The sequence below is a fragment of the Tursiops truncatus genome, chromosome 15 (genome assembly GCF_011762595.2).
Source record: "Tursiops truncatus isolate mTurTru1 chromosome 15, mTurTru1.mat.Y, whole genome shotgun sequence".
Classification (NCBI taxonomy): domain Eukaryota; kingdom Metazoa; phylum Chordata; class Mammalia; order Artiodactyla; family Delphinidae; genus Tursiops; species Tursiops truncatus.
The window spans coordinates 15,523,756-15,537,826 of NC_047048.1; the positions used below are offsets into that span (position 1 = coordinate 15,523,756).

At 53.3% G+C, this 14,071-nt stretch overlaps 2 protein-coding genes across 3 annotated transcripts; one reads left to right on the forward strand and one right to left on the reverse strand.

The window, feature by feature from the left end:
* The first annotated feature begins 2,592 nt into the window (after positions 1–2,592).
* On the forward strand, positions 2,593–7,867 carry LOC117308154 (cardiotrophin-2-like). Its single transcript, XM_033840141.1, has 3 exons — positions 2,593–2,611; positions 4,764–4,900; positions 7,409–7,867. Exons 1-3 carry the CDS (start codon positions 2,593–2,595, stop codon positions 7,865–7,867), a joined length of 615 nt encoding a protein of 204 aa, XP_033696032.1.
* Positions 7,868–8,651: 784 nt separating this feature from the next.
* LOC101323670 (cardiotrophin-1) lies at positions 8,652–13,037 on the reverse strand. 2 transcript variants are annotated; one of them, XM_033840144.2, is made up of 3 exons: positions 12,756–13,037; positions 11,457–11,575; positions 8,652–9,808 (listed from the first exon to the last, which is right to left on the reverse strand). In XM_033840144.2, the coding sequence occupies exons 1-3, from the start codon at positions 12,778–12,780 to the stop codon at positions 9,344–9,346; spliced, it is 609 nt and encodes a 202-aa protein (XP_033696035.1). In that variant the 5' UTR covers positions 12,781–13,037; the 3' UTR covers positions 8,652–9,343. The 2 variants fall into 2 exon arrangements, with proteins under 2 accessions (XP_033696035.1, XP_019777311.1); XM_019921752.3 differs by lacking the exon at positions 12,756–13,037 and having other exon boundaries at positions 11,457–12,746.
* Positions 13,038–14,071: the final 1,034 nt, after the last annotated feature.

Consider the following 14,071-nt stretch of genomic DNA (forward strand, 5'->3'; position numbering starts at 1 on the left):
TGTAGGGGGTGAAGATTTGCAGTTAGGGGTGGGAATGGGGTTGGGCCTAATATTGGGGTCTGGGTGAGGATCTGGCTTGGAGTTCATGTTCGTGTGTTCTGAATGGACCTCACTATGGGACCTGCTGGATGACTTTGGGGTCATGCTTGAGTGTCCCGGCAGATGGAAGGGACAGATCTCTTGGGAGCATTAGTGTGGCTGGTGGGGACTGGGCTCTAAGCATGGGATGGTGGGGCATCGAGGCTTTTGTCATTGGTTGGAGGCATTATGTACCATTGGGGCAACCCTTGAGGGGACTGGGAGGGGCCTCATAGCAGGGGTCAAGGCACTTGAGTCAGTGAGAGCCTGGGAGGTGGGAATGATTTTTCCAGTTTCCAGATGAGGAAACAAACTGAAGCTCAGTGAGTTTAAGTAACTCGCCCAAGCTAGTGATGGACAAAGGGAGGATTTGCACCCAAGTCTGCTGACTCTTAATTTGCTAGTATTTCCCAGGCATCAGCTTCTGGTGAGACCAAAACAGAGATGGAGACACGTGGGCTGGGAGGTGGGGCAGGACAGGTGGCAGAGCTAATGACATCTGATCAAACGCCTTGGACAAATGGAGCTGGGCCTGGGATGGGGGCCCATTCCTCCAGCTGTGAAGGGCACCTGGGTGCCCTGGGTGTCCAGAGAGAGAGAAAGTGAAGTCCCCAAGAGGAATAGGAGGGGGGGGTGAGGGTGAGCCTGCCCTCTGGGGTGAGATTCGGCCCCACGTACACTGCCCACCTGTGCATAGCATCAGATCGGGTGTCTGCCTCCCTCTTCCCCTCCTCCCTCCTCCACTACCTGGCCTGGCCCATGCCTCACTGCACCCACTCAATGGGCCTAGTCTAATCCCTTGACATCACCACCTGCCCAGCACAGGCCCTGCCTGGCGGCCTTGGCAGCCCCCAGGCTCAGAGGCACAATTTAGGATCCCCCACCTCAGAACCCATCTTTCCCTCAACCTCTTCCCTCCTTCAGCTCACAGTTCCGATTGGGGATACCCCAGATCCAGTCCCAAGCTGGGGGGCAGGTGTCTAGAATCTGTCCTGGCCTTGCTGTGTGACTCCAGGTAAGTAGCTGCCCCTCTCTGGGCCTCAGTCTCCTTATCTAAGTCTCCTCTACCCCCAGCTAATCACGTCAACCTGTTTTGGCTTCCTCTCAGCACCTTGTAGCTTTAGGAAATTTTGTTTGTTTATGAGTTCACATGTTTGTTGTCAGGGGACCACTGGACTGTGTGCCCCTTATTATTCACCCCGGTGCCCGCACACAGCAGGGGCTCCATCGATAACTGCTGACTGAATGTGTACATGGGTGAATGAATGAACAGATGTAGCTCCTGCCTTAGCAGGAAGCATATGGACCTTCTCCCTCCACACCAGCCCCAATGGGGGAGAAAGGTAGAGCAGTATTTCAGCCCTGAAACTGGGTGGAAGCAGGGTGGGCGTCTGACCCACCATTTTCTGACTCGGCGGGTAGACAGAGGCTGAGAAGTGAATCTCCTTTATGGAGAGACTGGGAAAGCTCTGGAGAAGGACCAGGACCCCGGACCTGTCTCTCTGCCACAAGGCTTCCCCGGGCGGGGGTGGGGTGGGGGAGGGGAGGGCCTCAGGTATATGTCTGTGTGTCCCTGTGTGCTTTACCTGGGCAGAGGGCAGCCACTGACCCAAGATCTCCCAGGATAGCAGAGGCTGAGACACGGCTAAATCTCAGGACTCCTGACCTCCAGCTGCACACGTGTGTGTGTGTGCATACGCGTGGCCATGGTGTGTGTACACGCCATATGTATATGTGTCTGCTCCGAGCATGCGCCTCTGGTGGGGTGTCTGGGTACGGTTGTGTGTTCATAGGCGTCTGTGTGGACGCGTGCGCAGTCCTGTGTCTGGCTCTCCCTGGCGGGGTATGTGGTCTAACACGGGTGTAGGCATGTCCTCTAGAGTGTCAGCTCCAGAGGGAAGGGATTTGTGTCTGGCTTGCTCCCTGCTCTATCCCAGCATCTGGAACAGGGACAAGCACACAGTTGCGGTCAATACATCCTTGACTGAATAAACGTATGAAGGTGTGTGCACATGTCTGGTGTGTGCCCACTTGCTAACCCGTGTGTAGACGTGCACATGCTCCTGTGTCTAAAGGTACACCTGGGTGTGGGTGATGTTGCTGACATGTCAACCTCCTGTCCCTTTTCCAAACTCCTCAGCAGCCAGGGCCCAATGCCTGGGTCCCCGTGGGGCGGAACAGGGGCCTCCTCCTCACAGGAAACTGGATCCCTGGACGTGCAAAGCAGCAGGGAGCAGGGCAGCCCCTTTGTCCCCCGATAATCCCTTCCCCGCCTGGCCCCCTTTCTCCCAGCAACCGGGGTTTAAGGTCGAGTTTGGGGGCTGTAGGGGACGAGGGTGTCACCTCAGTGTTCCCTTCCCTACATATTCCCTGTGCCCAGGGCTTCTGACTCCTTCCCTCCCTCATGGGCGGCCCTAGGGCTCAACCCCAGGTATAAAGCCACCTGAAGGGTGGGAGGAAAGATGCCCCAGAACCACCCGGAGACTGCAGAGACGAAGGAGCCAAGGAGAGAACATGAGCTATCACCTGCCGCGTGAGTGAGGGAGGGCGCCAAGGTCCCGAGACCAGGACGGGAGCGGGTACCACCCGGCCCTCTGGCCCGTCTGACTCAGGTGCCTGGCTATTTTACATCTGTTGCGAACCTCCAAATCCTTAAACACAGAGGACTTCATTCGTCATTCATTCATTCAAGAAATATTTACCAAGTGCCTGTTAGGCGCTAGGTAGTATTCTAAGCATTTGGGGACATGGCAGTAAAGAAACAGGCAAAAAGTTTGTTGAATGAATGAATGGGCCTTCACCTTCAGGCCTTCCCTTAAGTTCTGAATTTCTGGGAATTCAGGAATGTAGACAGGGAAGCCAAGGAGGCCACCCTGGTTTGTCTCTCGTCTCCATCATAGCTGGTGACCTTAGGGAATTGCCCTCCTCTCTGATCCTTACACTGTTGGTGGGGACAACTGGGCCCAACCCTTGAGAAGCCAATTTGGCAGGATTTACTCAAATTTAAAATAAATACACCCTCCAATCCAGATATTTCCACTTTCAGCAGTTCCCCAAGAGGCTGGGATAAGGATGTTCACGGCAGCATCCATTCATTCAAAAAATATTTATGGGGGCTTCCTTGGTGGTGCAGTGGTTGAGAGTCCGCCTGCCAATGCAGGGGACACGGGTTCGAGCCCTGGTCTGGGAAGATCCCACATGCCGCGGAGCAACTGAGCCCATGTGCCACAACTACTGAGCCTGCACTCTAGAGCCCGCGAGCCACAACTACTGAGTCCGCGTGCCACAACTACTGAAGCCCACATGCCTAGAGCCCGTGCTCCCCAACAAGAGAAGCCACCTCAATGAGAAACCTGCACACTGCAAAGAAGAGTAGCCCCCCACTCGCCGCAACTAGAGAAAAAGCCCACGCGTAGCAATGAAGATCCAACACAGCCAAAGATAAATAAATAAAATGAATAAATTTATTTAAAAAAATATATATTTATCAAGCTCTGCACTAGGTGCTGGGGAACCAGCAGTGAATGAAGCAGGTGAGGTTTCTTCTTTCCTGGAGCCAACATTCCAGGGGGAGAGACAGCAACAAGCAAGTAGACAAATAAATCAATGAGGGATCTGTAAACAGCAGAAGTCTCTGAAGACTACACATCAGGGAGACGGAGGGGCTTTTGAGTTGAGGCCTGAAGGACGAGAAGGAGCAGCCTTGGGTAGGGTTGTGGGGTGCTCACGGCAGGACCCAGCAAGGCAAAGCCTGCATGGGGCGCTGCAGAAAAGAGGGGCCAGGCCTGTAGCCCACACGGAGGACTCTGGCTTTCACTGTGTTAGGTGGGAGCCACGGGAAGGTTTGGGCAGAGGAGGGATCTAGCTGGAGTTGGAGAGTTGCGGGGTGGCGGAGGGAGGCAAGGGTGGAGACAGAGACACTAGCAGAGAGAGAGGTAGTTCGCTTCTAGATACTTCTTTTCATCTTTTAAAATTTTTTATTGAAAATAACGAATACGTGCAGGGAAGTGTGCACAAGTCCTAAGTATACAGCTCAATGAATTTTCACAAAGTCAAGGTATCCTTGTCATAAGTGCTCAGATCAAGAAACACAGACAGACCGAGGGAGTTCCCTGGTGGCCTAGTGGTTAGGATTTCAGGCTTTCACTCCGGAGCCCAGGTTCAATCCCTGGTTGGGAAACTGAGATCCCGCAGGCTGCACAGTGTGGACGGAAAAAAAAAACAACAGACCTCTTGGCCACCTTTTAAGGACAGAGCCAACAGGATTTACTGTGGGTTGAACATAAGAGGAGAGAATGAGGCGTCTAAAAGGACCCCATGGTTTTGACCTGAGCACCTGGGAGAATGGACGTGCTCTTCCCTGAGTGGGGAAGGCTGGGAGAGGAAGGGGAAGAGGGCATCTTGAGCTGAGCATTGGATTTTTTTTTTCTTTTGAGCATTGGATATTTTGACTTTGAGAAGCTTATTAATATCCAAGGGAAAATGTCAAGTGGGAAGTTGAATACATGAGTCTGGAGTTCAGGGGGATATTCTGGGCTGGAAATAATGGGCTTAAAGGATGGTTCTGCCCTGACTTGGATACACAAGATCATTGTAGGCCACAAGGGCTGTACCCACTTGAGGAGCTGTTATGATGAATGAATGAATTGGCAGGCGAGGTGCTGACCTCTGATTTCTCCTGCCAGCCGCCCCCTGCCTGCTGACCCTGCTGCTGCCACCCCTCAGTCTGGGAGCCCCCATCTCCCCAGCTGAGCCCATCAGTCAAGCCTACAGCCTGGCACTCTACATGCAGAAGAATACTTCAACACTGCTGCAGACTTATGTGAGTGATACGGCACGAGCAGGGAATGAGGGGAGAAGGGTGCCACCCTCCCGGCCCAGCTCTGGGTAGGGGAAGCAGAGCAAGGGAAGAGGAAGGCTCCTCCGCGGGTCCAAGGGTATAGGGACTCTGCCATCTAGAGACATACTCCCAGGAACGTTGTCACTGATGGCTGGCTGACCTTGGGCAAGTCATTCCTTCTCTCCCAGTCTTAGCTTCCTCATCCGCCAAATGGGCTGGTGATCCTGCCTTGGCTGACCTCTCAGGACTGTTAGAAGATTCAAAGGAAGCACATAGAGGGAAAGGCTTTAGGGGGAATCATGATTCTTTCCACAACTACCTCATGCCCCGTGCTTTCTCTTTTTCTTTTTTTTTGATAAATTTATTTATTTATTTTTGGCTGCATTGGGTCTTCGTTGCTGTGCACGGGCTTTCTCTAGTTGTGGCAATTGGGGGCTGCTCTTTGTTGCGGTGCGCGGGCTTCTCATTGCGGTGGCTTCTCTTGTTGCAGAGCACAGGCTCTAGAGCTCAGGTTCAGTAGTTGTGGCTCACGGGCTTAGTTGCTCCACAGCATGTGAGATCTTCCTGGACCAGGGCTCGAGCCCGTGTCCCCTGCATTGGCAGGTGGATTCTTAACCACTACATCACCAGGGAAGCCTGCCCCGTGCTTGCTTGAGCCTAAGCCATGCTGGGAAGTCTAGCCTTATTATCTTTTTAAAATATTTATTTATTTATTTATTTTTGGCTGCGTTGGGTCTTCGTTGCTGCACGCAGGCTTTCTCTAGTTGCAGCGAGCGGGGGCTACTCTTCGTTGCAGTGCATAGGCTTCTCATCGCGGTGGCTCCTCTTGCTGCAGAGCATGGGCTCTAGACGCATGGGCTTCAGTAGTTGTGGCACATAGGCTTAGTTGCTCCACGGCATGTGGGGTCTTCCCGGACCAGGGCTTGAACCCATGTTCCCAGCACTGGCAGGCGGATTCTCAACCACTGCACCACTGGGGAAGTCCTTAGCTTCATTATCTTATTGACTCCTCAAATAGTTCTGAGAGGTGGATTTATAACCCATTTTACAGATAAGGAATACTGAGTTTTAGAGAAGGGGAATAATTTGCCTGAGGTCACAAAACCTTAGGTCTAGAAGTTCAAACTGGCAGCCTCCTGATTGGGTCTGACCCACAGATGTTTTGTTTAGGCCATGCAATGCTTGTTCAGATTCTGTGTATGAGTACCTGTCAAAAACAGGCACAGGGATCCTATTGGCCTCCTGCCACCCCCACCCCCCTCTTAGTCCTGCCCTCTTCCCCAAGTGACATGATCTGCCTGGTCCCTGGAGGCCCTGGGGTTTGTGACTCTTCTGCTGTGTTATAATCTAGGTCCACATGAAGTTACTTAATCTAGTTTCTAGTCTCATATCCACCAAACCCTGGGTAGCTTTGGGTACCCTGAGCCTCAGTTTCCCCACGTGTAAGATGGGGATGTAGGACCAGATGATCTCTCAATTAGGGGATTTATCAGTGTGCATTAAAATTCTGTGGGCCTAGGTTTGTGGAGGCGAGAACTTTAATGGAGAAGTCACTCAGCTAAATTTAATAATATTAATAATTATTTATTAATGATTATAATAAAATGAACAAACATAAACCACTAAATGCTGTGAATAAAAAGGAAATAGGGCTGTAACTATTATACGTTGTCAATAATATATTTATATTGAAAATATTGCAATAAGTAGCACAGTCATAGTGTTCATGATTCTAATATGTAGTTCGTGAACAATATTAATGCCCTTATTGTATGCCAGATGCTGTGCTAAGTGCTTTATACGTTGCGTTGGCCAACTAGTTCGTTCAGGTTTTTTTTTTTTTTTTTTTTTTGCGGTACGCGGGCCTCTCACTGTTGTGGCCTCTCCCGTTGCGGAGCACAGGCTCCGGACGCACAGGCTCAACGGCCATGGCTCACAGGCCCAGCCGCTCCGCGGCATGTGGGATCTTCCTGGACTGGGGCACGAACCCATGTTCCCTGCATCAGCAGGCGGACTCTCAACCACTGCGCCACCAGGGAAGCCCCATAGTTCGTTCAGTTTTGAGTAAAAATAAAAGACACATCTTTTGGGCCACAACAGTGAGAGGCCCGCGTACCGCAAAAAAAAAAAAAGAAAAAAAAAGAAAAGACACATCTTTCATTTTCACCAAGAACTTTATTGAACAATGTATTCATTAACCGAACTAACTTTCTGGCCAGCCCAATATATTACTTATCTTCACCATAATAGTGACACATGGGAATTACTGAAGCTGTGATTCAAAGTTGCACAACTTGTACGTGAAGGAGGCCAAACTGGAACCTAACAGAGCCTGGGCTCTGTGCTAGAACATTTCACCAACTCCCTGAGAGGCAGGGAATGTCAACTCCCCCTGGGAAGATGCCAGTCTCATGGAAGGCAGATGTGAAGTCAGGGGAGACCCAGGGCAGCCTTTTGGCCTCCTCACTCCCGTCTCTGTCCCTCATGCAGCTCCAGTGCCAAGGCAGCCCCTTTAGTGATCCTGGCTTCTCAGCGCCAGAGCTCCAGCTCAGCAGCCTGCCTCCTGCCGCCGTCTCCTTCAAGACCTGGCATGTGCTGAATGATAGGGAGCGTCTGAGCTGTGCCCAGGGGGCCTTCCTGGCCTTGACCCAGCACCTCCAGCTCGTGGGGGATGACCAGAGTGACCTGAACCCTGGCAGTCCCATCCTTCTGGCTCAGCTAGGGGCTGCAACACTCAGGGCCCAAGGCCTACTGGGCAACATGGCTGCCATCATGACTGCCCTGGGCCTGCCTATCCCCCCAGAAGAGGACACTCTCGGGCTTGTCCCCTTAGGGGCCTGGGCCTTCGAGAGGAAATGTCGAGGTTATGTAGTAACCCAGGAATATGGCCATTGGACTGACCGAGCTGTGAGGGACTTGGCTCTGCTCAAGGCCAAATACCCTGGGTAGAGGAGGTGGAACTTCCCGTCAGAGGCTGCAACACTTCCCCTTTCACAACGGACTATTTTCTGCCTTGCTTCTTGGCTAGAAAGGAGACACATCTTGTCTAGGAGACAGGGCTTGTGTACCATGTATTTGGGAAAATTTCCTGGTAACCAGGCCTCAAGTCGCCACTGCCTGGGCCTTCCTGCCTAGGTCCTATGGCCTCCCTTCCAGATCTGGGTGGGACTCTATGGATATCATTTTATGGATTACCAGTCCAGTGGTACTGGTTGCTCACCTCCTGGGTGGAAAAAAGTATCTCTTTGAAGTGGCTTCACTTCCCACTCCACGGGGCAGTACAGTTGGTCTCCTTCCTGGGCTCTCCCTGAGACCTTCTCCCTCCTGTAATTTCGGGGAGGTCCAGGGGCTGCCTTCTTGTCTCTGTCTACCTCACTTCCTGTATGAAGATATGGACTTTCTGAGCAACTAGGCCTCCCTTCTTGCTGGCGCTCATTTCCTCCCCTAGTCTACCTCTCCGACTACGGCCACTGTTCCAACTTCCCATCTTAAGGGGCTTCACTTCTTATTCAATGGACGTCTGATTCTTGAAAAACTAAGGGTTTGTGTCACATCTGTTTCCTGCTCAGGACACATCCACTTCCTGTTCTGGGCTGAGAGATGGCATCCCTGGCCTGGGGCGCTCATGAATCTCCTATTTATACTGTGGCTTTTGGGGATGTCTGGGGGAACCAGTTTGTAACCCAAGGACCTTATTCTCCTTAAAGGTGTCTCCCCATTTTCAACAACTATATATACTGGTAACTTTAGTGTTCTTTTTATTTTTAAACATTTTATTTACAAAAAATTAACTTATTCTCGTAAATAAAACTCTTTTTAAGGGGTGATTTTTTTTTCTCTCCAGTAGACCTAACTTGGGGGGAAGGGAAGGTACAGGGAGGGATAGGGCAGAGGGAGGGGAAGAAGGGAAAGGACATCAAAGGCAGAGGAGGCAGGGCCGCAAAGGGTGGGATGTGGGAGGGGGAGAGCAGCAGGTGGAGTGACCCTGGGGGAAGGTGGCTGAAATTTGTCTGGAGGAGCCCACCCACCACAGGGTCAGCAGACATGTCCCTGGCCAGGAAAGGACGGAGAGAAGGACAGAGGGAAACAGAGTGCCAGGTGTCCCCTTGAGATGAGGCGCAGATGTACACATGCTCACATGGGGCCAAGAGGAGGCAAGAGATGGGGAGAAGGGGAGACAGAGATCCTCAGCGAGGCAGGCCCAAGCGATGGAGAAGAAGAGGGGGAAAGCAAGGAAGTGATAGACATGGGAAGTCACAGACGGAGACAAGGAGGCCCCAGGGAGAAAAAGAGATCGAGAGTGTACAAAGCAAATAGAGAGATGGAGACGGTCGGAGAACACAGAGACGCTGCTGGAGATGGAGAGGGATGGAGAGGGGGAGACGGCCCAGGAGGGGACCGCGAGCTGCGGCGCGTGCCCCGCTCTTAGGCCGGGCCCCCGGGCGCCAGCTGGCCTAGGTCGGCCTCGGTGCGGCTCACCCACTCGCGGTAGAGGCCGCACACGCGGAGCCCCAGCACCTTGGCCGGGAAGACGCCCGCAGTGACAGTGGCCGCGGCAATGGCGGCGGCGGCGGGCTCCGGTCGGGGCCCGCGGGTCTCGGCGCCCAGAGCGGCCAGCACGGCCTCCACGGCGGCGCCCAGGGCCCGCGCCTGGCGCGCCGCGTCCTCCAGGCGCCGCAGCAGGCGCAGCGCGCGCGGGTTCAGCTCGGCCTGGCGGCGGCGCACGACGTCCAGCAGCGGTGGCAGCGCGGCTAGCGCCGCCTCGTCCAGCCGCAGGCGCTCGGGCACCGGCAGGCCCGCGTGGCCCGGGGCCGGGGCGCTCAGATCGGCCACCGGCAGCCGCGGGGGCGAGAAGCCAGGCAGCCCGAAGGGGTCTCCCTGGTGCTGCACCTGCGGAGACGCGGCAGTCAGGGCGGCTCCTCCGCCCGGAACTCAGCCCTCCACCCCTCTCCTGGGTCCTCAGTGTCCCCATCTCGTAAATGACACACTCCGGCCAACAGAGAGGCTGTGTTTGAGATAATACAAAACAACAAAAACCACCGTGCTCTTTACACCACTGCTTTGTTTCCTCATCTCCTCAATGGAGATAATAACCATATCAACTTCATAAGGTAGTTATGAGTCTGTTAAAATGCTTAAGGCAGGTCCTGACTCATTGGAAGGGCACAAAAAACGTTAGCTCTTTTATTAATGCTATCCGACAGACCCAGCTTCAAATCCTGTCTCCACCACTTACTAGCTGTGCCATTCAGTGCAAAACCGTTTCCTTCTCTGAGCCTCAGTGGTCTCCTCTGTAAGATGGGGGAACAGTTCCCTGTCCTGCCTGCCTACCACGGACCTCTTGAGAATCACAGAAGATAGTGCAGGGACCGAGTTTGTTTCACTCCCTCCCCCCATTCTTCCCCACTTCTGCACCTGCTTGACACACAGCCAGGGGCTCAATGAATAACTGTCATGTGAATTGAATGAACAAATGAAAAGATAAAGGTGATTTGTAATTTGTAAAGATGCTATAACAATACCATTTATCCTTTCCTAACATTTTGCTTCTGGTTCAGGCACTGTGCTGCTTTAAACACACTATTCCTAATCTTCCCAATAATAGGTGTGATGATGATGATCATGGTCTTGTAAATGAGGATATTGGGACTGACTTATCCTAGGTCATCCATCTAGGAAGGGGCAGAAGCTGGAATTTGAACCAAAGTTGGTAGGACTACAAAGCTAGCTTTATTATCTTACTATTGCTGTCATAATTATTAAATTATTATGTTTAATGTTATTAGTACTGCCCATGGTCACAACAAGTTGGCAGGGCTACAGTCTATCTGATTCAAAACTATACCCTCCCTCCACTACATCAGAGTATTTTGGGGAACTATCTAGTTTCCTTTGTCAGTGTCCTCTGGCCAACCAAAGATTTTGGCAGATCCTTCTCCTCTGTAAAAGTGTCCTCTTGGGATGGCATTTTTACCCCTAGATTGAAACCCTTTCTTAGCTTCTCTGCATAACACAGGTAGAAGAGTTCACAGCTCATCTTATTCAACTGCCTCCTTTTTTATTTTTTTTGGTCCTGCCGGGATCTTAGTTCCCCGACCAGGGATTGAACGCAGGCTCTGGCAGTGAAAGCGCCCAAATCCTAATCACTGGACCTCCAGGGAATTCCCTTAACTGCCTCCTTTTACAACTGGGGAGTCCCAAGCTCATGGAGGTGAGATGACAAGATCACACAGAGCCTAAGAACATAGGTTTCCTGACTCCCAGACCAGAGTTCTCTTCACTCTCTCAGGTTCCTTCTGTCTTAAAGTACCAAGGAGGGAGCCTCCATGCTGAGGCTAATGGAGGGGCATTTGGGGCACAGACAGGGTCCTCCTCCAATTTGCTGTGTGGCCAGGGGCCAGTTACTAACCCCTCTTGGGAGCCCCAATTTCTGCAGCTGTGAAGTGAGATTGAGAAAATGGGTGGTCAAGGACCCCTTGATCTGTATGTACTTCCCCATTCCCCAGGCCCCTGGTACCCACACCCGAACCCCACTCACATATTCCTGGAGCAGCTGCTCAGCATATTTGGTGAGGAGGCGGGCAAGGCTGTGTGTCTGTTGGATCTTGGACTCCAAGTGGGGAAGGGGTGAGATTGAGGAGTCAGCCTGGGGGTCCTCTGGTGGGAAAAGGGGGGGAGGAATGAGGGCACCCCAACCCCTTGCTTCTTGACCACTTCTTCCAGGCTGGCTCTTCCTGAACCCGGAAGCTCCACTCTGAATTCTCCACCTTTTAAGCCAGGCAGGTTCTGTCCCATTCCAACTGAGGGAAAATAGGGCACCAGACATTTGCCAAACGGTTGTTCTCCTGAAATGTGTTCCCTGTCCCAAAATCATGGTTAAAATCCTATTAAAGCCAAATTCAAATACTGCCTCCTCAGTGCAGCCTCCAGATTCACTCCTCCTTTAAATTAACTTCTTCCTTCTACTTAAGGCCATTTGTTCATACTTCCAAGGCGGTTCTTTTAATATCTCTTTTATCTGTGAGAATCTGCCTCAGCATGGGAGCCCTTTGAGGGCAGGGCTCACGTATCTCTGTACCTCAGTGATTGTTGGTGGAATTCAGCATCATCGAAGCACAGAACTTAAAACTGAAACAAGCCTTTAAGCCCATTTTACAGATTGGGATACTGAAGTGCCATTTCTTCCCTGATGGTCCTTCTATGCAAAACCGTGGGCTGGGCACCGTACAGTTTCAATGAATCAGCAACCGGCCTTAACCAGCACAAGTTAGAGGGTGGCGCCCCGGGAAGAAGAGTACATTTCCCGAGACGCCTAGCGCGCGTGCCCAGGGCATACTGGGGACTGTAGTCCTAGCCCGGCAACTCCCGACCCGCCCCTCGCTAGAGTTTGCCCCGCGGGTCCCTATCCTTAACAGCCTCGACTTTCGTCTCCTGTTGTCACTTACAACCCCTGTGGCCCAAAGACTTCCGCCCCTAACTTTACCCCTCCTTCTGGCTCCCAGCTCTGCTTCTTTCCCGGTACTCAGATAGGGTCCCGGCGTCCTGCCCCAGCCACGACCCCAATTCTCCCCCAGGGTGTACTCGAACCGGTAATCTACCTCCTGAGCCCAAGTCCCTGAAGTCACAGCCCCAGGCCTCCGCTAAACTCTGGCGCTTGCCCCTTCCCACAGCTGACGCACAACTCACCCGCTCGTTACCTGACACCGGGGCCCTGCTCTCCCACGCCCAGGCCGCTCCCTTCCCGGACCTAGGGGTGGCGGGGACCCAGACCCCAGCTTCCAGCCCTTCTGACCCCTGCTCCCCTCGGCGCTCGAGATCCGGCCCTTCAGCCCCTTACCCAGATTTCCCTCCCTCCGGCTCATGCTGGCCCCAGGCTGATCCCGGTTGCCTCCACGCCCCCCTACCGAGGAGGGGAGAAGGGGGAAAAGGGTGGGGGCGTGGCCCGGCCGTAGCCAATCAGGGCTCAGACCCCAACAATCTACACCCCCTCCCACCCCACCTCCGCCGCCCCAGGCAGGATTCCTTGGCCCTGAGCTCAGCTCCCTGCATGCACGGCCTAGTCGGGAAGGGGGCGGCAGGTTGTCTGCTGAGTGGACTCGGGACCTGCAGGCTTGGGTTGCCGGGGCCTGGGAGACAGCCCTGAGTCACATGGGAGGAGAAGGCTCAGGCTCCGACCTGAGGGAAGGCTTGGCGCCCGGGCTGCTTTTCGGAGAAAGCTGGGGAGGGGTGGGAGGTGGAGAGGGAGCAGCTGGCAGGACAGGAATGTGCTGCCCTTCCTCTTGGCTGGGGGAGGGGAGAGCGGGGTGCGTGAGAGGCCAAGGTGGGGGCCCTCAGGCTTAGGCCACACCTGCCCGGACATACACCTCCCGGCCTATCTCAGATGTCTCCTGCCCTTGCTTTCACAGTCACTCCTACTAGGCGGCCACCTCACCTCACCTTACCAGACCCAGTAAGAGAATTCTTCTGACACACCCGCATCTACTGAAGGGTTTTCACACAGGAACAAACTTAAGAGACAGGTACAGGGAGTCATACCCACACGTCAAACCACTAACCTGATGCAGACAAATGCTGAACGGTCTGTACACACTTACTTATCCCCACAAATGGTTCCCAGGCACCCACACTCTCCTGAGCTCTGGGACCCAGAGATGATCCATTCTTGGTCTCTAGCCCCCTGAGGAGCTCACAGTCTGATGGGGAAACCATAGACAACAGCTTGTTATGGGGTTTGTGAATGAAGAAACTGGGAAGGAGACCTGTGTGTCTGTGAGTACATTGCCATGTGCAGACAACTGTCAGAATAAAGGAAGAAAGAGATGAACTGGCAGAGGGCACAGCAGGTGGGGCATCACACACTGTGCGCGGGCTTTCTCTAGTTGCAGTGAGCAGGGGCTACTCTTCGTTGCGGTGCGCGGGCTTCTCATTGCGGTGGCGTCTCTTGCTGCGGAGCACAGGCTCTAGGCGCACGGGCTTCAGTAGTTGCAGCACGTGGGCTCTAGAACGTAGGCTCAATAGTTGTGGCGCATGGTATTAGTTGCTCTGCTGCATGTGGGAGCTTCCCAGACCAGGGCTCGAACCCCGTGTCCCCTGCATTGGCAGGCAGATTCTTAACCACTCCGCCACCAGGGAAGTCACCATCACACATTTTTT

Coding starts and splice junctions, on each gene's coding strand:
- LOC117308154 (XM_033840141.1), top strand. Junction 4,901..7,408: donor CAACACTGCTGCAGACTTAT/GTGAGTGATACG, acceptor TCCCTCATGCAG/CTCCAGTGCCAAGGCAGCCC.
- LOC101323670 (XM_019921752.3), bottom strand. CDS start 11,792: ATGATTTTGGGACAGGGAACACATTTCAGGAGAACAACCGTTTGGCAA. Junction 9,809..11,456: donor AGCAGCTGCTCCAGGAATAT/GTGAGTGGGGTT, acceptor GCGTCTCCGCAG/GTGCAGCACCAGGGAGACCC.